At 37.5% G+C, this 22,165-nt stretch overlaps 1 protein-coding gene and 1 pseudogene across 2 annotated transcripts; one reads left to right on the top strand and one right to left on the bottom strand.

Annotated features, from left to right (window-relative positions):
- Nucleotides 1–11,696, top strand: part of LOC129360339 (ligand of Numb protein X 2-like) — a 25,534-nt pseudogene extending 13,838 nt beyond the window's left edge.
- Nucleotides 8,702–22,165, bottom strand: LOC129360349 (cysteine-rich hydrophobic domain-containing protein 2-like). 2 transcript variants are annotated; one of them, XM_055030521.1, is made up of 8 exons: nt 21,992–22,165; nt 20,054–20,108; nt 18,162–18,317; nt 16,523–16,579; nt 15,928–15,987; nt 14,903–15,007; nt 10,522–10,638; nt 8,702–8,804 (listed from the first exon to the last, which is right to left on the bottom strand). In XM_055030521.1, the coding sequence occupies exons 1-6, from the start codon at nt 22,138–22,140 to the stop codon at nt 14,957–14,959; spliced, it is 528 nt and encodes a 175-aa protein (XP_054886496.1). In that variant the 5' UTR covers nt 22,141–22,165; the 3' UTR covers nt 8,702–8,804; nt 10,522–10,638; nt 14,903–14,956. The 2 variants fall into 2 exon arrangements, with proteins under 2 accessions (XP_054886496.1, XP_054886497.1); XM_055030522.1 differs by lacking the exon at nt 21,992–22,165 and adding an exon at nt 21,609–21,982.

Below are 22,165 nucleotides of genomic sequence, written 5' to 3'. Positions count from 1 at the left end.
AAGTAAGAGTAGAAATACTTCATAATGAAATTACTCCAGTAAAAGTAAAAAGTACAGTGCAGTAAAAATACTACTGAAAGTACAGTATTTTCCAAAAGGTTGCTCAAGTAAATGTAACTTGTTACCACCCAACTTTGATTCAATCTCAATACTTATTGTTTTGGTGACTTTTGGGAATTTTTCTCAGCTGCACTAATAGCAAACCTGTTATTAGATAAAAGGTTTGCTATAAGTGTTTAGTGTTCAGAGCTCTAAAGGATCTTTTTGCACTTTTTTTTGTTTCTAGGGTGCAGCAGCCCAGAAGTAAAGTTTATCTAACATTTCAGTTTTACAAATTAATTTTTATTTCTTGCTTGAACACTGAGCAGACATGTAATTTTGACTCGATATTGTAGGAAATATAAATTCTTACTGAGAAAAATGTCTCCAGATAAAATGAATTAAATTATTTATTTCAAACAGGTGAAATGTCAGAAAAAAATAACAAAATATACATCACAGTGAAACAAAACTTTCATTTCCAGTTTGAAAAGGACAAAGTTTATTAAATCCTAACCCCAATTCTCTCATCCGAATATGTGCCACATTATACATATCTACACATCTACTGAAAATAATGAGATAAAAGGAAATCTAAAACAACTGTAAATGTTTTAAGGGCTCAAACTGAACATTTCATTACTTTTAAGCCATTTATTTAAAGAGTTATTGTTCCAGACTTGGTGGGAAGTTTATCTTTTGCAGGAAGCAACATTAAGTAGATTATCATCTCGTTTGGTGACGGGTTTGCTCCTGCCTTATGTGGTTTTTCAGCGCTTCAATTGAAACGGATCCGAACTGGGGTGGAGGAGGATCATTAGTGTTGCATTTACATCCGCGGTTTTAGTTTGGCTTCAGGCAAAGCATGAGAACGAAGGTGGAGCTAAAACACAGCTGGAGCAAACCTGACAGAGACAAACATGACAAATCACTTGCTGTTCATAGGCCCGTCACAATAATCAATAAATTAATACATTTTATAATAATTGAAACTCAAGCGCAATAATGTCTATTTTCATTGTTTGTTTTTTCTCTTTATCTAAAAAAATGGATGATTAAAGACTTCAGTCTCAACTAGCTCTTTGTTTAAATGACCATTTTGTTTAAAGATTCACTTTGTGTTTTTTATTTATTTTGGATACTTAAAACACAGTTCCAGTTAGACTTTCAGAAGTATTTAAAGTTTAATCATCTTTGGGAATGTGTTCTTACATTATCAAGCCATTACCATTATAACACCTGAAAATGGCCTTAAAAAAACCCCAATATTATCATTTATGGTAATAATTTCTTTATCGTCCAGCAAAACTTGTTTTTGTGACAGGCCTACTGCTTACTTCAGAAAAAAATCTGATCTGGATTTCTGAGTATGAAAGTTTACAAAACTTTTCTAAAATCGTAAGTTTTCCAGGCTGTCTGAATTCCTTTTATCCGATTACAGGCCAGTCATGGTCCATTCACTCCTTACAGTAGGACCATCATGAGAAGAATCAATTTCTCATGATGGTGGAGCTTCTGATTTATTTAACAGCAACTTAAAAATAAAGAAAATACATAAAAATGCTCCACAGTTCGGTGGATAACAGAAAAAGTGCACTAAAAGTGAAAGTAAGAAAGCAGATAGTTTCCAGAGGAAAGCATGAACTGCAGAGATCTCGGGTTGAGATCTCTCTGCAGCAGCAGGAAGGACGGTGTTGCTACATGTTCGGAAACGCTGTAATCCTCTCTTTGCTTACATGATCCATGTATTTAGCAGAGAAGAGACTGATGTAACATGACTGCATTTAAGGAGAAAAGGGGGGTTAATAGATGATCTCCAAGATAAAAGATTCCTTATTTTGGGCAGTGATTAATTCCTAAATAAATATTCCAACATGTCTGACTGCTGGAAATGTGTGGGAAACGCTGCATAGCGTGACACCGCTCGCCCCAGCCTGGCTTTCAAAGAACAACTTCAAACTGTACTCTCAGGATAATGCGAACGCTGTTTTCTTTTTAAGTGACGCAGTGGGGGACAGTAGATATTCGAGATTAACGAGTTTCATCGCCGTGGTAACGGGGCGTGTTTACACCAGACACAAACGCGTCATTTCAGAGAGAAAAGCCTCACCTGCCTGGAGCAAGCTGCTGGTTTGATTTCCAAAGAAAACGAACATATTTATTTTTCTCTACTGGACGTTTGTTTTTATGACAGGACATGTGAAGTTTTTGTTTTATTTTTTTCTTTGTTGTAGCTCCAGATTTATGTAAATATAAAATAATTGGAAGTTTTAACCAGAAATGTTAAGTATTCCTGATTTCTACCCTCATTTACATACAGTTGAGGTGAAGTTTGTGACGATCACATTTCAGCAACAACACAGTTCAGTTATTTATACGACACAGTCATCAAATATGAAACCATCAACAAACTACATTTTGTCAGAATCATCGGAAAAAATTATAAGATATATTAATCAAAGTCTAAACAAGTTTTGTCCTTCATTTAATTAAACTGCGTTTCGGCATCTTTGCAGTTTTCTGGAAGTTTGTGATTCATTAAAATTATATATTTCCAATTAACTCAAACTTCAATATTAATTTATTAAATATTATCATATTTAAAATATCCAAAAATAAATAACAAACAACAAAGAAAACAAATTATGAAGTCTCTGTTTTTGTTCAGTTTTTGGTAAAAAGAGAAAAATGACAAATCGTGCAAAGGGAAATGATTGAGTTTGTTATAATTAATCATGTGATTAATTGATGCATTGCTTGTTGTGACGGCCTGCCTCTACCTGAAGTTTTAAGCTCTTTATTCAGTGGGATCACAGTTTTGGGTTGTGTCGTTTCATCTGTGTCTCGTTTCCAGGTGAATGACGTCAACTTGGCTTCGGTTCCCCACACTCGGGCCATTACGGTTCTGCAGCGCTCCCCGCTCCTCCGGCTCACGTCATGCAAGAGAAAGGCTTCAAAATAAGAGATCAACGCTCGGATCATCACCCCTCCGCCGTCGCCGCCTCCCAGCCCCCTCTTGGTTCCCACGGCAACGGTCCATCCGACCCGCACAACCCTGGGAAGGTTCTGCACGTCATGCTAACGAAGACGCACCGCACCGAGCCGCTCGGCATCAAACTCATCCGGAAGTCCGACGAAAGCGGCGTTTTCATCCTCGACCTTCTGCCCGGCGGCTTGGCGGCCAAAGACGGAAAACTGAGGAACAACGATAAAGTTCTGGCCATCAACGGACACGACCTGATGCACGGCACGCCGGAGAGCGCCGCCATGATCATACAGGTTGGAAATCAGCTGCTTTTTTTCTGACTGACATGTTTGGACCTGCAGCTTTTTGGGTTTGGACTGTGACTCACTGAGCTGCTCAGGAATTGCAGATGGAGACCAGCTGAAGTCTGAGGCTACTTTTATTTACATTTATTTGAAAATTGTCCTTAAACTTATAAGCTAAACCTTCCTTCATCCATTTATTCCTTCCTTCTTTCCTCCTTCTCTTAGCTCTTTGCTGCTTTGTTGCTCGTTCTTCCTTCCTTTCCCCTCTTTGCCTTGTGTCCTTCCTTCCTTTTTCTTTACATTTTCCCTCCTTCATACTTTCTTTTATTAATTTTTTAATCCTTCCTCCCTTTGTTTTATCCATCCATTCCTTCCTTTCTTACTTTTCTTCCTGCCTTCATTCATTTTTATCCTTTTTTCTGTCCTTCATTCTTTTCTACCTTGTTTGCATCCCTCCTTTTTTGGCATCCTTCCTTTTTTTTCCTTTTTAAATTCTTTCTTTCTTTAGAATCCTTCCTTCCTTTATTTACATTTTTCTTTTGCATCTTTCTTTCCTCCCCTCATTTCTTTTGTCCTACCCTTTACCCTTTACCTCTTTCTTCCTTGCATCCTTCCATCCAGTCTGAATTTTAGTTACCATAAACTCAAGAGGTTGAATAATTATTATTATTTTAAAAGAATAATGTAAAGTTCTGAGTCAGGATTAATAGGAAAATTTACCACAAAAACATGTTGGAGTCATATAAATATGTATAGTTGGAACACACTTTCATTTTAGATGAATATGACAATGAAATTGGTAACATTAAAATGGAGATGAACGTTAGTTATAATGATAGATGCACAGGCTTCAAGAAAATTACAGGCCAGAATTATAAGTAAAAGCTAAAAAACGACACCAGACAACAAAACTGCAAAGGAGATATTGATGGAAAAAGACAAACTGTGTAGTTTGGTGACTGATATTGCCACTTCTCCATGCAGAGATTTCTGCCCAGGTTTGATCAATACTAGGAATATTTATAACAATATGTTTATCAGCTCATTACTACTGGTTTGCATCAAAACAAATGTTTTTCTTTTGTTCTGTGTTTTTTAGAACAGTGAAAAGTGTGTGAACTTTGCTGTTCTGCGGCCGGCGGAGAGCCCAGAGGAAGCAGGAAGCAGCAGAGAGGGACAACACAGCAGAGGAGTGAGAAGGGCCCCGGAGCCGCAGTACTTCAGGCGGCAGACCACCTACCTGAAGGTTGGACACCACAACGTTTAGGCTTTTTGGTTTTTACTCCTTCTGTTTGACTCTGAAAACACAACCAGGTTCTGGTGTCACAAATGACGAGAGCATTTTTATAAAAAAATATGTTTATCTGCAGGTTGGGTAGTAAGTACTTACATTTTACTGGACTGGTTTCTCTATATGCATTAAGCATTTAAATTGTAAACAAGAAAAACAGTACTGGTTGGATAACTGTGACGTAAAAACAGCAGGAAGAAGGAAGATGAACTCAGTCAAGTGTGATGGGATTCCTTTGCTTCGGCTCATAAAACGGTCAGAAACTGATTTTGTTTGCAGCGAAACGTTCGCTGAGGTTCACACACTGAGGAAACCAGCAGAGGGCAAATCTGAACACCTTCAAATTATCTTTCAGCTACAAAATAAAAGTGATGTGGTAAAATATATATTATTACTCAACTAAGTGTAACTAGTTACTACCCAACTTTGGATTTTCTGCACACAGAATGGGGCAGAAAATCCAAGTCAAACATGTTTTAGCAAAAACACACCAGACACACAGTTTTTAAATTTTATACTTTTTTTATTGAAAGAAACTGGTTTGGAAACATTTTCTTTTGTCTGATTTTGTTATATATATCTTATTTATCTGAATTATTGTAGTTTTGGTCATTAAAATATAAAATTTTCCACTTGAGTATGTAATTTCTAAATACTAAATGATTAATTTAGTATTTAAATTAATTGTTTAGTATTAATTTAAATAAGTAAAAACTGAGGACTTTTACCAAACACTTTTTTACTCTTCAGTAATTGTCTTGGCTTCCTTTGACTTTTACCTGAGTATAAATATATTGCTGCTCTTACTTGAGTGCAGTTTTGGGGACTTTGGCTCCTCTGTTGGACGGTAATGGGAAAAGCGATCCCCCTCCAGTCAGGGGTGAGAAGTTTTCACCTGCGTTGGAGATGAAAGCTCTGGGCCTCCCTCTGTCCTGATCAAAAGAGTCGGGGTGCTGCTCTCTGCCGCCGTGGGGCCGCTGTCTTCTTCTTCTTGTTGTTTTTTTGGTTGTTTCTCTTGGAGGTGAGAGGATCAAAGCTGGTAACAGTTAGCTTTCGCCTGTGGAGTCAAATTTTTTCGTCTTGCGTGGGGGGGATGGGTTCCCTGCTGTGGGAAGGAAGAACCCCCGCCTCCCCCAAGCTTCCCTTCTGACAGTTTACAGACTCTGTGGAGCAGCGAGAAGGCTGCTTGAAGTTGTCATTTTCCACACATCTTTTCCACTACGAGCGGCGAGTGTTGATCCTCACACTTGTACCCTTTTACCTCTCAGCTCCGTCTCAAATGTTTCACATTTGTTTCTCCAAGTGGTCCTCTAAATGGGATCTGCTGCGTCAAACGATCCTGCTAAATTATAGCAGTTTATGAATTTGTGAATCCTGAATATTTTTGTGTTTTCTGGGTTTGTTTTACAGGATCCACCGGGCGGTTTTACTTGTCAGGAGAAGACGGTGAGCCTGAAGAAGGAACCTCGAACGTCTCTGGGCATCACCATAGCCGGGGGGAGGGACTGCCGCAGCAGGCTGCCTGTTTACATCACCAGTGTTCAGCCAGTTGGCTGTCTGCACAGAGATGGCACCATCAAAAGAGGTACAAGACCACCATCTTGGTCCGGGATTCTTGCAGTTTCACTTAATGATACTTTAAAAAAACCTGGAAAACTGATATAATATTGTAATAATCTTATCATTCCATATATGGAAACGCACAGGAACATTTTGCTTTGAGGTATCGAGTGGGTGCTTTTAGATACTTTGAGGTATCGAGTGGGTGCTTTTAGATGGGAACAAGCTGACATAAAATTGCTGTTAAAGGGGATCCATTCATCAAAAATGGCTTTTTATGTTTTGTGTACTTCATGTGAGTCTCAACTACTTCTAAAAACAACTCAACAGTGTAAAAAAAACACGTGCACACAGCCGTTTTTGTGCCTGGAAAATGAACCGATTGTAAATCCTCCCGATAGTCGAGTGACATTCTACAACCCCTCTGGGGTTGCTGTCTCCTTGCAACCCCAGAGGAGCTCCATCACATTTGGTCCACTGGTTTTACTGCTTCTGGAAAGGATGAGTTTTTTTTTTTTTGACTTGCCATCCAGAAACCACTTGCTACATTCTTGCTGGTTGTGCAGGAAGTTCCACTTCTGCTTTTCAAAGATGTACGGTTGCATAATTGCACATCTGCTTGCAGCCGTTTTCACGTGTGAGAATAAACATTGAGTTGGGGGTAAGGTGTCCATCAGCAGCTTGTTTGGATCACAAGAGGCTCAAAATATACAGAATCTCATCTTCTAAGAATAATTTTATGCTAAATATGTAGTTAATGTGTTTTGTATAGACCATAAAGTGCAAGGAGACACAGTTGGTATCTTTGGGCTAATATTCAAACGTTCATCTTTTTTTTTTTTCTCTGAGTATTTCAACAGCCGTGTTCCTGAGAACCAAAGAAGGTTCACTTTATTTGTAATTATTGTTTGCACCTTACAAAGTATTACCTGAATCATGACTCATCCCCTCATAATGTCACCTCACAACATTTCTTTCTGACCTGTTGCTTTGTTTTAACTCTGAGCTCATCATTTCTGACTGAACCATAGGAAAAACAACCAGAAACTCAGAGGTTTGATTCTAACTACATCAAACATGATACATTTCCCCAGAAGTTATTGTGATAAACAACAATATTGTTGTTTGGAAACCATTTTTAAGTAATCTAGTAATGCAAGTATACCCTTAAAAAGATCAGTAACTTTTAATTTCTAATCAACAGCTAAATCTGGAAGACATTTTAAACATCTAAAATGAATAAAACTATGGGGGGTTTGGAGAGACAAAAGTAAATGCATAAATATAAAGGCTCCATCTGATTTCTGTCAGAAGTCTTTGTAGTTTCCTCTGATTCTTTAATGGCGTCTGCTTCTCACTCCGGTTTTCCTTCTGATGAGTGAAGTGTTAGCAGAGTTTCGCTAGCAGTTTTCCTGGCCAGTTGTTTGGCCATCAAAACAGCAGTTTAGAGACTGGATGCTGGCTCTGGACTGGTCCTTGAACTGCTTTCAAGGACCAGTCCAGACCTATTGTGTAAAACTGACAATAGGTTGTATAGGAAAAGGGCTATTCCGTCTTTTCATCCTGCCTCCATTCAGAGGAGACACAGTGTGTGGCTCGAGAGCCGTAAACGGAGAGGATGTGAGCGAAGAGGAGCCGATTCATCAAATCAATCGGCTCAAACTTTGGGAAAATTAACATTTAGTTTAATCTGATGAACTTTAACTCCACCAGGTAATGGTTTGTATTTGGGCTGAAACTAATAATTACTTTTGTAATTGATTATTAAAATGATTAATTCCATAAGAAAAATTAAACATTTTGCAGATTTTTCATTTAATCTCATTTTCATACGATATTAGAAACACATTAAAAGATGCAAATCAACAAATTATTGCATTATTAAGAAAATAAACTTTCTATTGCCAAAAATGTATTAAAACTATCCCACTTAATTGGGTAAATCATATTTACAAAGGTTTTTATATCTTAAATTTATATGCATTTTGTATAGTTTTGCCTTAATTACTGTTCTGAATGTTTTTCCAGCTAATGGCCCTTCAGTTAATAATTAATCAATATCTGCACATTTAGCAGCGCGTACATGTGGTGGTGGACAGCGCTAAGCCCCTCATCCTGGCTCTGATTGGTTGTTTTTGGTTGCATTTCTTCAAACTGCAACAGCAGGTCAGGAAGGAGGCGCAGAGATTGGTAATTTCACAGATTATTTAAAAATTTTTTTTAAATTAAACTTACACACTGGCGCTTTAAAGTTTCCTGGAGATATTTGGGAGCGGATTACAGAGTTGGATTATTCAGACGAACAATCACTTTCTGTAATTTAGAGGAAATGTGTTGCGTTTTGTATTTCTGAAATGTTAAACTTCCTCAGGCGACGTTCTGCTGAGCATCAACGGCGTCGATCTGACGCAGCTGACCTACAACGAGGCCGTGTCCGTTCTGAAGGCCCAGACGGCTCAGGCCCAGGTGGTGCTGCGTGTCATCCAGACGCTCTCCGACAGCGCCGAGGAGGACGTGGAGACCGGCAGCAGAGACGACTTTGACCACATGGACGACCAGCGAGACGAGATCCAGACCTGGACGCCGCTGTGGACGCACTGGCTGGGGTTACCGAGGTAAATCCCAACCACTAAACCCAGGAAATCTGCAAAAACACAAAAATATTACCAAGTTCTTTTGGTCCAGTTTCTAGTACAAACACATTACTGGACTGGAATTTGAGAACATTAACTTAGAAGTAACTTTCAGCAAGATACAGGAGCTTGTTTTAGGTCAATAATTTCCTTAATATTGATGAAGAGTTCTAGTTCCACTGTTGGATTATTTCCCTTGTAACCTGGTAAAAAGTCTTGTTAAAAGTGAAACCATCTGCCAGTGGAACTAGAACTTTTTCACCAATAATAATGAATTATTTTCATAATACAAGTTTAATTTTGTCTTATTTCAAGTGTACTAAGATATTTGCAGTAAACTTTGTATTTTTTGCAGTTTTCTCTGTCGTCCTATTAAATAAATTGACCATAAACATTTCATTGTTTATTATTTAAACGATGCAAATAATGAGGGGGGGAAAAACAAGAAAATGGTGTCATATTTTCTTAAATTAACATTTAGTGATGTCAGTAAAGTTTGTTTTTGAGAGATGAGGTTTAATCTAGATGGACCATTTGTAGCAAAAGGGCAAAAACAGGAGAAAAACTTTAAATGTTTTGTAGGTGACGACTACCTAATTTTGTGAAAAGATGCATTAAACGTGTCATTACAGGTGTTAGCCTTATGCAGACCCTTTCAAATAAAGTTACCATTTCTTTCTGTCAGGCAAAAGTTTTAAATCTTCATCGCGTTCGATAACTTGGGCCAGAATGTTGATTCGCTAACAGTAGTTAGCGCTTCAGGTTATTGCTAACTAGCTGCTAATAAGCATCTGTCATTAATAACTTACAATTTTATTGCCAGTTAGCTGAGCCTGTAAATTTCTGTAATGTTACAGGTCTTAAATCTCATTCATAATGGTCTGAAAAAGTCTTAAATTAGATTTTTTAAATCCATGTTTTAAGTCACAGTGGAGGAGCTACAGAGTTGAAGTTGTTCACAACTCTCCTGTTTGTTCAATTTTTTTTATTTAAAATATTTTTGTATGAAAGCATGCGCTCTAACTCTGACTTTGTCCCTCAGTCACATGCACTGGTGCAGGGACATCGTCCTGCAGAAGACCAACAGCGAGAGCTGGGGCTTCAGCATCGTAGGGGGTTACGAGGAGAGCCACGGGCAGCAGCCATTTTTCATCAAAACTATCGTGCCTGGGACGCCCGCTCACTTCGACGGCCGTCTAAAGTAAGTAAAACTCACCACACTTTGAGCCGAGTCCCTCCAGATGCAGACTTTACAGCACTATTATATATTATTGATAACAAGAACTATTTATGACATTATTTTAGGGATGACTGTTTGTCACAGCAATTATATCCCCACAAACACAAATAATGCTCTGGAAAAACATTCCATTTATGACGTGTGAAGAAGTGCAGATTGTATCACTAAGCTGTAGGTATTAATTGTATTTTCAAACGTATTGACGTTTTCATTAAAAATACTAAAACTATCCTGATATTAGGGAGAGTTTAGATTCTCATGATGCACTGCAAAAGCACAAAAATCATACCTGGTTGTTTTTGGTCTAGTTTAGTACAAAACTAACTTACAAGTGTCTTTTCAGCAAGATGTAGATTATTTTAAGTAAATAAATCCTTAAAACTGATGGAAAATTTTTAATTTTTGGGATCTCTCCCCTCTTCTGGTTTGGAGACTTTTGCACGAGAAACCAAAGTTACTTGGTAAAATTGGGTTTTGCCCATCCGTACCTCCAGATTCTGCGTTAACGGCGGCTGTTTCTCTTCAGGTGTGGCGATGAGATCGTGGCGGTGAACGGCGCTACGACGGTGGGGATGAACAACTCCTCGCTCATCCCGATGCTCAAGCTGCAGAAGAACAAAGTCACTCTGACTGTTGTGTCCTGGCCTGGAAGTTTAGTATGATTAAAAACAAACTCTGTCTTTTTTTGTGTTCATGTGTGCATCACAAGTAGCCCTGTTCAGCTGCATTCCTTTAATCTCTGATTATTTTTGTTAATTTTATGCAAAACGTTGTACATAATCCCAGTCCCGTCTGTTAAAACTGTCCTGTAGAAACTGGCTGTAACACTAAGATGTACAAATCATAAAAATTTAGTCAAAACTAAGTAGAAGGTTGAGTTTTGATGACTGATTCTAGCATCCGTTGCTGGTATAAACTTTAATGTAGGATCCTGATTGTGGACAGATGCCAAAAGAATGAACAGTTTGATTCAGTCCAAAATTAAAGCTCTATTTTATTTTACAAGCTGAATAAAATCAGAGTGTTTTAGAAGGTGGGTTGGGTATTTTGCAGTGTAAATGTAAATTTTTATTAAAAGAGGCAGGTAAAGTTATAAGCATAGAGGTGTTGATGGTGTAATAGTAAAATGTGACATGTACAGATTATACTAAATTTGGATTAGAAATCAAATGTATTCATTGTTTAGGCTTTTTTTTTTTATTTAATCCCATTCAGGAATAGCAAATAAGCTTGCAGTTCTCTTCATGAGTTACTTTTCCTAATGAAAGTGTTGCTAATTCGACATTTATTTTTTAATTTCCTTTTATTTGAGCCCTCATTTTTAGCGTTGTATTTATTTCCATAATTAATCTTGACAGACTTAAAGGAAGTTGGTGCCTTGGAGGTATTGAAGGACAAATAACTGCCTTAAACTGTCTCTGTACCAAAATGTGTTAATAAATGCAGTTTGTAGATTTAAAGTGGCCTTGTCTGCATCCTGACGGAGGCAGATGTCGAACAACAAAGTGGCTTTTTGAAATATAAACCAAGTAACGTGTAAATAATTCCCACTGTGTCAGTTTTGTTGAATAAAATCATATCAAATCATGTTTTCTTTGGTTTCATTTTGTAGAATTTAACATGTTGAAGAAATGTTTCACAGTAATAAAAATGTTTAAAATGAGGAGGTATGCGTGTGTTTGTTACCCCAGATGGGAAGTGTAATATGTATGGAAGCCCTTCTAGGTCAATTCTTGATTCAATTACATCTCTACCAGTTTTGATTTACAATTTTGTTGAAATTTCTGGTTTGAATTTCAAATTGACTCTTGGCTCTTCAAAATTTGGATAAGCAAAAAGGTGAAAAAGGTTGCAACATGAGAAAATGTATGAAACTTCATGGTGTATTGATACTTTTGGAGAGCTGTGTCTGAACTGCTCAGCCTGCCCCCTAGTGGTAAAAAGTGTGTGTATTAAATATGTAATGTTTGCATAATTTCACACACAACCTAATCTGCACTGGGAAAGATTCAGGTAATTCAGAAGATTCTTATTTGAGTCTTCATATGTAGAGAGGTTTAAGTTGCATTTTTGGATTCTGATTTTCAAATAGCTTTTTCTTATTTATTTTTTTAAAGCATCAAAAAAAAAATTTTAAACAAGAAAAACTTTGCTTTTGTACACTGTCTGATGTATGATCCATTTGCAATTTATTTAGATTTTTATGTGAAATCTTGGTCATGTTATGATTTCTAACAGAACTAATTGGAATACAAGCTGGCCCACAGCATCACAGATCCTCTACTGTACAGAAGTGGGCATGAGTTTTTATGGACAGATTAACAGGGCTGCACTAAGAAAATAAAGTAAATTATGAGACTGGAAGTTGAAATACTAGAATTTTGTTAGTTTATTTTTAAATTTATATTTTTTGCATTATTTACAGTTTATTTGGAGGTTAATAATTGTTGATCTTATTTATGCTTTGTTTTTTTTTTTTGTTTTTTTTTTTTGTTTGGTTTCTAAGTCAGACAGGAAGTAGGGTGGGTCCGTCCACTTTCCATAAACGTAGGGGTCTGGTAAAGGACCAGCAGGCATTTGGGTTTAGGACTTATGGTTTTTACCAGTGCAAGAGAATTAGATGGGAACAAAGGAAAGTTTGAAAGTTGTAATTACTTGCTGAAAAGGAAAGTAAAAGCAACCAAGACAGTTAACAAGTTTGGACATTAAACTTCTTTTGCCTGCGTGAAGAATCTTGACCCCAGTGCCTCAAACTGGCTGATGGAACCTTTTATTGGACGTTTGGTTTGACAAACACTACACTACAACTTTGTGTTTTTATTTTCATAAACCCGACTTCATCCTCAAAATGTGACTTTATTCTTACACAACAATATTTTTGTAATCCTGGCTTTATTCTCAAAAAAATGACTTTTTATAATTTATTCTTGTAATTTGGTTTTTATTGTTTCTTGGCATGGCCCTAACACTCGGTCGTGGTTTTTCTCGAGTTACTGCATTAAGACTAAGATTGAATGGGAAACAGAAAAAAGGGCCATAAAATATCACCTCTTCAGTGCAAGGGGAGTTTTTTTTGTATTTAAGATACAGTAAAAACAGAGTGGAGCGAGTTTCCACCTCTCTGACCACCGGTCTGTAAAATTAGGAAGCAGCAGCAGGTTATGGTAACAGCGTTCCTTCGTTTTACAAATGTGTCAAGTAATTGCAGCCCATCTTGTTAAAGTTAACGATACAGTGCCTTGTTAAACATGACAAACTGCTGCAGCTTTGGTTGCAAAACGCCACGAATTAAGAGCAGAAACAAAAAAGGTGAAAATCAACAGTTTATTTTCTCTCTTCAGAGGAATTAGGTCGTGGTGACGAACGTTTACGTGAACTGTAACAATACCGGGAGGATTTCAGAGCCTCCGTCGCACATAAAGGAGACGGTACTATTCCAGAGGCACTAATAAAATGAAACCCGGAAAATGTTTTGACTTAAATCAGGGGTGTCCAAACCTTTTGTCACATGGGCCGATCAACAATAAACTAAGCAGTATTTAAATTGAACAGATCAAGTCGTCAGATTTGCTGCTGAAAAATTGTGTAAATGATTCTAGATCCAAAACTTAAAAACGGTTCTGCAGATTTTCCTTACTAACAATAATTATGTAAATTTTCTAGGTATGAACTGAAAGAAAAAAATGAATAAAATCTGAATTTAGGCCAATCTTTCTTTGAAAATGCTTCTGTATTTAGTTAAGTTTATTAAATAAATGAGAAGCAGGGATTTGGCTGAAACGTTTGAGTAAAAGTGAGTGGTTCTTGAAGAGAATGGAAAAAGCATGGTTATTTTTAGCAAATATTTTCTATTGTAAGATTGTTCTTGTTTGTGATCATTTTGTCATTTATCAAATTTGTATCTTTTCTGAACTGAAGTCAGCGGCCGCACAGAATCAGTCCAAGGGCTGCAATTGGCCCCCGGGCCACACTTTGGACACCTCCGACTTAAATGAAAAATAACACAATCACTCAGGATAATGACTGACATGAAGTGAAGCGCTTCCAATACGGCACAGACGGATACAAAACTACAAAAATAATGCAAAATCGAAGGATTAAAAAATATCTATAGAATCGATCATTGGCAAAAACCCACCAAAAGACAATTTGTTTGAATTCTCCTCTGGGCTCAAGTGCAATAATCTGGCATCAGATACACTGTAACTAGATATGGCTTACAAGGTAAACAGGTCCATATGAACTAGACATCTTTCATCAATCAAACCTATGGTACAGCAACATACTGGCAAAGAAAATCTAAAAGACTAAGTAAACTTTATGTAAACAATGGCATACCACTGTACAGCTTATCCTACCATGGTATTTACACGTCAAGTTCTTGTACTAGCTAATTCCCAGGTACAAAGAGTTAATATAAAGACGAAAACAACATGGAGGTGGAGACGTACGCCGGGCGCTAGGCTACCGTCTCGTCTACCTGCTAAGAACTGGATCCAGTTACATCGATTTATACTTTAATATCTAACCGTACATAAGGCAAGGATCGTCACGGAAAGGTGGAGGCATCACATTCGTCTGCGAGGAAGGGGCAACTGGTTCACCAGGCTGAAGGTTCTTTGGGGTAAATGCACTTTTCAAAAGTTTCACGTGTTTTAACACATGAAATCATATAAAATCAAAGTGCAACAACATCAACAAATGGGGAGAAAATGTGCAAAATCTGCTCTAAAGCAAAGTGACAGTGTTGCAAATTGTTTTGTACAAAGTACAGGGAGATGTACGGGACGCCAGACCCTTATTCCAACATACGGTGTGTATATATGTATATATATACATATATACACACATACATATATATATACATACAAGGCACTAAGGATAAGATTGAAGGGCCGTCCATCCGGTCTGATGACATTCTCCTCAGTCCGGTCGGAATATAGGATATTTAGGAAGGAATTCTATAAGAATCACCTGCAGAGAGAAGAAAATAGCTTTCAAGCAATGAGTAAAGAATGCAGCCATGTTCAATAAATTTGAATATCATCACCTTCATATAATGATGGCTGAAGTTATTTTTCACCAAAAGTGATTTTTTTTTTTTGTAAAACATCTTTTGGGAAAAAACCCCCAGCAATAAGCATATAGAAATATTCCTACATCCTGAACTGTTTGTTATTATTATTATTTCTCAAACTGTATTGTGCTTTATTGGGTTTTTGGATTTTTTTTGCAACAGCTTAACACAAAGTAGTGAATAATTGTGGAGTAGAAGGCGAATGAGACCTGGTTTAGATGTGTAAATAATTTACTGAACTAAAACTTAAGACATATTTGCACATTTAGAAAGTCAAAATAGATTCATTCGTCTTTGCAAATTAAATAAAAAAATAAAAATAAAGCCTATCCATGTTTAAAAGACAAGTCGACAGATAATTCATTCCTTTGGGGTTTCTTAAATATACATTAAACACTTAAAATCATCAATATTAAGTCTTCATTGAACTAATCTGTTCAAAAAATATAAACATTTTGTAATTAAGAATAAATTAAACACACTTTGTGAAAATGTTTGACAAAACTTTTCAAAAACTTGTTTCAAATTCTGTAATAAGAAATCTATTTAGCACCTTTATTATCCAATTATTAGTCAATTAATTAAAATTACATTGATGAGTCACACAAAAAGTATTGAGTTCTTCACAAGGTGATGTTAGAAGTATTTTTTAGCTCAGTGTTTACTAAAGGAACATTGTTATTACTTGTAGGGCAAAACGGTGACTTAGTTTGTATCTTGTATAAAAAAACCAAAAAACTCATTAATCATCAAAATAAAAGTTGCATCTATGCTGGATTGTTTGAAACGATCAGCTAATGTTTGTGGGTGAACTCACATATTCCATCATGTTGCTGCTTTCACATTTTCTCTTGCTGAGCTTCCAGTGCAGGCCAAGCTGGAGGGAGAACAGAGGAGTGAACATCTCCGTCGCTCTTCAGCAGAAACAAAGACGCACACACACACACACACACACACCCCACACACACCCACACACCCACCCACCCACCCACACACACACGCACGCACGCACGCACGCACGCACGCACACACACACACACACACACACACACACGCACACGCACACACACACACACAGAAAGGAAGGAGAATCTGTCTGAGATCTCCTCTTTAGCGTTGGGGGAATTCAGGAGCAGGACTGTCTGGTCTCGCGGAGGTCAAGCTGTGGCCAGACACCCCGAAGAGCTTTCTTTATTTCTCCGCACGGCTACTAGCTGTAATTTGTTGCTGTGAGACAAAACAAAATTAACACGGCCTTTTACTGCCGACCTCGCGGCCCTCTCAGGCCTCCGTGGCAGACCGCAGTTCCAGAACAGATTGATGATCATTATCCATCAGGATGATGCTCCGCTCGCAGACAAATCACGCTCTTCCACACAACAAGCAGATGTACAGGTTGACATGTGTCTCACCTTGTGGTATAATCGGTTATTTTCCCACTCTAACAGCTTCTGGATTGACCGTCTTGTCTTTGGAATAAAAAGAAACAAAAATGAAAAGATGCACGAGAGATGACATGAATCACAGGTCAATCAAACACTCCAACAGGTAGGAGGAAACTGCTTCCACTTTCAGGATTTATGGACTGAACTCCCCAATTTACCAGCCAGTAATTTCCACTTTGTTGTCAGTAACACAACCTTTAAATGGGAGAATCGCTAAAACATGAACATGAGCCGTTATTACATCACACTTATGCCTGGATATAAAAATGAAACCCTGAGAGAAAACACAAGTGATTAGGCCTGTCACAAAAGGCAATAAATCAATTAATAGCATGATAAATTAGGACAAACTCAATCATTTCTATATGTATAATTTATTGTTTTTCTGTTTCTTCCAAAAACTGAATAATAAAAGTATTCAGTTTAAAGTTTTGGTCTTAACTAGTCTTTTTTTATTTTAGTTTTTTAATTTGAAGGACAGTTTTGTTTATATAGACTTATTAATTGATTTGATTTGTTATTTTGGATATTTAAAATGTCTTCCAGTTCCAGTGTTAAATGTTCATCAGAATTTAAAGTTCATTGATCTTTGAGAAAGTGTTTTCATGCTGTTACTATTATATTACTTTAAAATGGTCTCAAATAGAAAATATTACTGTTTATCACAGTAACTTCTGGGACAATTTATTGTAACAGAACTTCACGTGACAGAACTAATATTAAGAATAAGAGGTTTCTTAAAGAAACTAGACCAAAGTGTAAACTTATAATAAACTTATGTCAAATGAATGACATAATTTTGATCCAGCTTCTCTCCGTGTTGTTTTGGTTGAACCAACATTTGCTGTTCTTGGTTTGGGATTGTCACTGTGCTTTCTGATTCAACGGGCCACGTTCTCACACACGCTGTGACATCGGGCCAAGATAATCCAACATGCTGAAGTTTCCGACGTTCTACTGACTGGAGCCAATCAGCCTTAAGCAGAGCTGGGAAGTAGGCATTACATTTACTTCAGTAACTTTTTGGGAAAGAAATTACTATTTTTACTACGTTGTACTTTTGAGTAATTTTATTCTTTCTTCAGTAACATTTCTAGATTTTCTGCCCAGTGAATGAAAAACAAACATGTTTTAACAAAATATTCAGCAGACACACACCTGCAGTTTTTGTAGAAGTTTTTCACTGAAGGAAACTGATTTGAAAAAATGTTCTTTAAATTTTCTTTTGCTTGATTTTGTTATTTTTTGTAACTTCTATGAATTACTGGTATTTTGGATCTTAAAATACCAAATATTCCACTTAACTTTATAGTTTGGCAGTCTGATGATGTAATTTATAAATGTTAAACGTTTGATAACTTGATCAGCTACACAGTATTTGAAGAGACTATTTACCAAACACTTTTTACTTCTTTCTACTTGAATAAAACATGTTGAAGTCATGCTACTCTTACTTCAGTATTACTTTTGAATCTTAAATGCAAGATTATTGGTTAACATTATCTTAAGTTTGACCTGAGATTGTCGGAATGAGAAAAAACTCCGGATAAAACTCCTGCCGGATGGTAGGTGAGAGCTGACGTCAGGCTGTTGGAGTCGGACTTACTCTCTTGTTGAGGCAGATGACGGGCCACAGACTGCAGCCCACCGTGCAGCAGCAGCACAAACAGCCGCAGAGAAGCCACTTCACATTCACTGGCAGGTTCTTCTTTAAGCAGGCGTTCACTCTGCCGATGCTGGTTTTGAATTCCTCTGGTGCTACCTGGTAAAAAAATAAATAATTATTATTGATGAATCTATTGGTCATTCTGACGATTGAAGAAAAAAGACATGTCCTCCAGATTTGTCATGCCCGATTTTATTTAAACATAAGAAAACGCAGAGAAACAAAAAGTTAAATAGTTTCATATGCAGAATTTGCACAATGTGAAACTAAATTATGCCACTTGGAAAAAAAGTTTCTTTAAAATCTTAAATGCAAAATGTATTTATTTTTGTACATCTTTGCTTGATGAATTACAAATTCATTTTTGTTTTTGTTTCATTTTTGTTTATTGCAAATGAGCAATAAACTAACAAAAGCATTCTGTTTTAATCAATGTTAAGTAAAGTTAATGCTTCATGTAGATCTTTTGGAAGGAAAGAATAGAAAAACTGCCTTCAGTTGTGGATATTTTTTATAGTTCACCTCATAAACAATAAATAAATATATGTTTTTAACTCACATGTTTATTTTACTTCAGCTGTGAATAGCAGCATGTAAAATGATGCTTTGCCACATTGTTTCGTCAAAAGCAGTAAAATAATTTTGGGGTTCTTCCAGCGCTCTGAACTCCACAGCGTTATAGTCGAGGGGAGCTGATTTCAGATTACTGAGACTTATTTAATTTATTTCTTACTTTTACAAGATGTTAACCCCGTAAAGAAACATCTGAAACAGATGACGTCAAAAAAGTACAGAGGCTTGTGCATTCAAAATAAATTAAAATAATGTAAATTAACATACCGCTATAAATTAGTTTACAATTATTTGAATAATTCATTAAGCTTAACCGCTACAGCACTGGAGGAGATGTGCAGCTAAAGAACAGCTGAAAGGGAGAGGGACAGAGCAAGTGTCTCTCAGTGTTGTTGACCTAAAAGGTGCTTAATTGTGCTGAGGAAGGATCAAAGAGCTGGAGAAAACCAAAAGGGTAGATGTTTGCAGATGTTGTCCAGAGATGGGATCTCTTTATTCTACACCCAGACTTGCTAACTGAGCTCCAGACTGTTCAAGGCAAAACAGGGAGTCAAAGGAGAGATAAGCTGAGAGCCTGTGGCAGCACTGGCCAAACAACTTGAATGGATGCTCATTCCTCGCCGAGTCTGTACGCCATAAAACCGGGGTCGTAATCTTTTATGACAGGATGCAAAGGTCTCTTTGCAAACAGCTAAAGAACTCAGAATAAAGCCCAGCAGGGTCTGATCTGCACCCTTCAATCATCATAATTGTGACCTCATCCATCACATGTCACCCTGGGTCACAATACCGAAGGTGCTTTTTATTGCCCTATATTTCCCTCGGCCTGCTCTTCCCCCGCAGCCTTTTTGTGTTTCAGCGTCCGACCCAGGAAGCTCCCCTGTCTGCGGCAGAATCCTCATTTCATTATTTTATCACCTGGAGCTCGACCCTCCGGAAAAAAAAAAAAAAAAGAAACAGATGATCCCCCTGCCAGCCGAGCACCAATGGACGGCTTACTTATTTACAGAGCTAGACAGCAGCACATTCAGGCTCTTTTCTGCTGCGCTGCCTATAATGCATCTGCTCAGATGAAACCAACCCAGGAGACTTTGAATGGGCCGTTCTGGGGAAGTCAGGGCCATTAAAGGCCCAGCAGAACAAAAGATCCACTGCAGCTTTAATTGCTTAATTCATCCCAGTTGGGTTTGAACAGAAATCAACATGAAAGAGCGTAGTGTATAAAAACTTTAAAAAATAATAATAATAACAAGCCGTACCTTCCCTGTGAGAACAGAGGGAAATTCTGTGTCGAATCTGTTGCTTAATCCAAACCTGGAAAAAAGAAGAGAAAAAACATTTGACATGCGAGCTAAAATATTGAAAAGTTGGTGCAGCAATGATTATAATAGTTAATTTAATCATTTCTGCAGCTTAATAATGTTAACATCACAAAACAGGAACAACAAAAACATTAGATTAATAAGCTTGTTATTGTACTTTTCACTCATTCACTCAAATTGCAGAAAATGTTCAGTCATGTTGCAAAAGATGAACCAATACTGTTATACTGCTCTGCCAACAAGGATGATAACTTATCCCAGAAGTTAATGCGCTAAACAATATTTTGAAGCCATTTTCAAGTAATGTTATAATAATGGCAAAATAATGCAAGACCATATTCTGAAAGATCAATAAACTTTAAATTCTGATGAATATTTAACACTGGAACAGGAAGATATTTTAAATACTCAAAACAGATCAACAAAACAATGATTCAAATTAATTATAACAAAATTGTCCTTCAACAACAGGCTAGTTGAGACCAGTGCACCAAACCAAAGACTTGTACTATCCAGATTTTGTTAGAAAAAGAAAAATTAATCATGCAAACGGAAATTATAGAGCCATTAATTGATTTATTGCTTATTGCGACAGGCTTGCAGACACACACTTTATAAGAACTTCTTTACTATCATCAGTCCGCAAAACATTTTCCCCCAAAGTCTTGAGGATTATGACAATATTTTTGACAAATGTAAGCTGTATTTTTGCATTTGGTTTGTCAGCACTTTTTTTGTCCTGGAACTTCCCATGAATGCAATTTTTGCTCCATCTTTTGGTATGTAATCAGGTTTACTATGGTTTAATGTTATTTCTGTTTGTGTATTATGGTTTGGTAGCCCTTTCCAGGCAGACAGATGCCAATTAATTGATGCTTCATCTGTTCTTGGGATTTTTTTCAGCCAACGTCAAGTTATCAGACGGGTTATGTTTGAGTAAATTCTTGGTTTGGCAGTAATCAAGCCTGAGTTCGGCTAATGAAATTTAAAATTTTGAAAGAATATGGTTCATATCATTTAATCAGATTTGCTAGTTTGTGACCAGGCAGGTTTAAATCTCTCTTTACCCTTAATTTAAATAATTTTAAAGTTTTAATGGTCACATTAAAAACTGGTTGTATGATCTGACATATTTAAGTAGAACAGATATTAAAGGGGGCAAACACTGTTACCTCAGCAAGGCTTTTCTACATAAACACTAACATTCTTACTCAAGTATTTGCATGCTAAATATATCTGCATGCTAATGACTAGCTATATCTCCAAATCTCACCAGACTTGTGATTTGTTTTTGACATGTTCTGCACCCCAAACAGGACAAACACCCGCTGACAGTTTCAATAAAGTAACAGGAACTGAGGCTATGAGGTGGAGGCAGCCGGCAGTGGTGACAAGATGCTGAACTGAGATGCTTTTCCGCCTTTTTATCACTTAATTGGAGTTTTTAAAGTGCAACAGTCTCCATCAGTTGTCCAGCGGGGTGTCTACTCACAGCCTTTTACATTTAAACTCGGTAAAACGTCGGAAGAACTCGACAGAGAAGCCACTCAGCTGATAATGTCGGTCCAAAAGCATTAGATAGATGGCTGCAGCTCGGCGATGAGACGTCTAGCTAACGCTTAATAAAAACCCAACTAACTGGAATACCAGCTGCCAGTCCAGGGAACGGTTGCCGTGGCGACGGATAGCCGTTACTTTACTGCGCGCTGACTCCTCCACATTGACAGATGTCCAACTGTTTCTGCTGTGTTTTGACGTTAGCTAGTAGTAGCAGCAGGCTAGCCACGGCTAGGCAGGCGCCGTGGAAATAACAAAGCGACCCCCCTCACACGAACAAGAGAAACAAGAGGGGGAGAGAAGCACAGCGCGGCTTACACGGTGATGTGCCCGGCCCCTCGCATGACCACGGGCTCCGGGCAGTATCGCTGTAAGTGCTCCTCGCTCACTACGTGCTCATCGTCTTCGTCTTCTAACTCATAAATGGTATCAAAGTCCGCCATGTTGGGCTGTAAGACGCTCATCATCGCCCCGCTGCGTCCAGATTTACAA

Source organism: Poeciliopsis prolifica, unplaced genomic scaffold (genome assembly GCF_027474105.1).
Source record: "Poeciliopsis prolifica strain line A6 unplaced genomic scaffold, Auburn_PproV2 SCAFFOLD006, whole genome shotgun sequence".
NCBI lineage: Eukaryota > Metazoa > Chordata > Actinopteri > Cyprinodontiformes > Poeciliidae > Poeciliopsis > Poeciliopsis prolifica.
The sequence above is the reverse complement of the archived record's forward strand: the minus strand, read 5'-3'. Positions and strand labels throughout refer to the sequence as shown.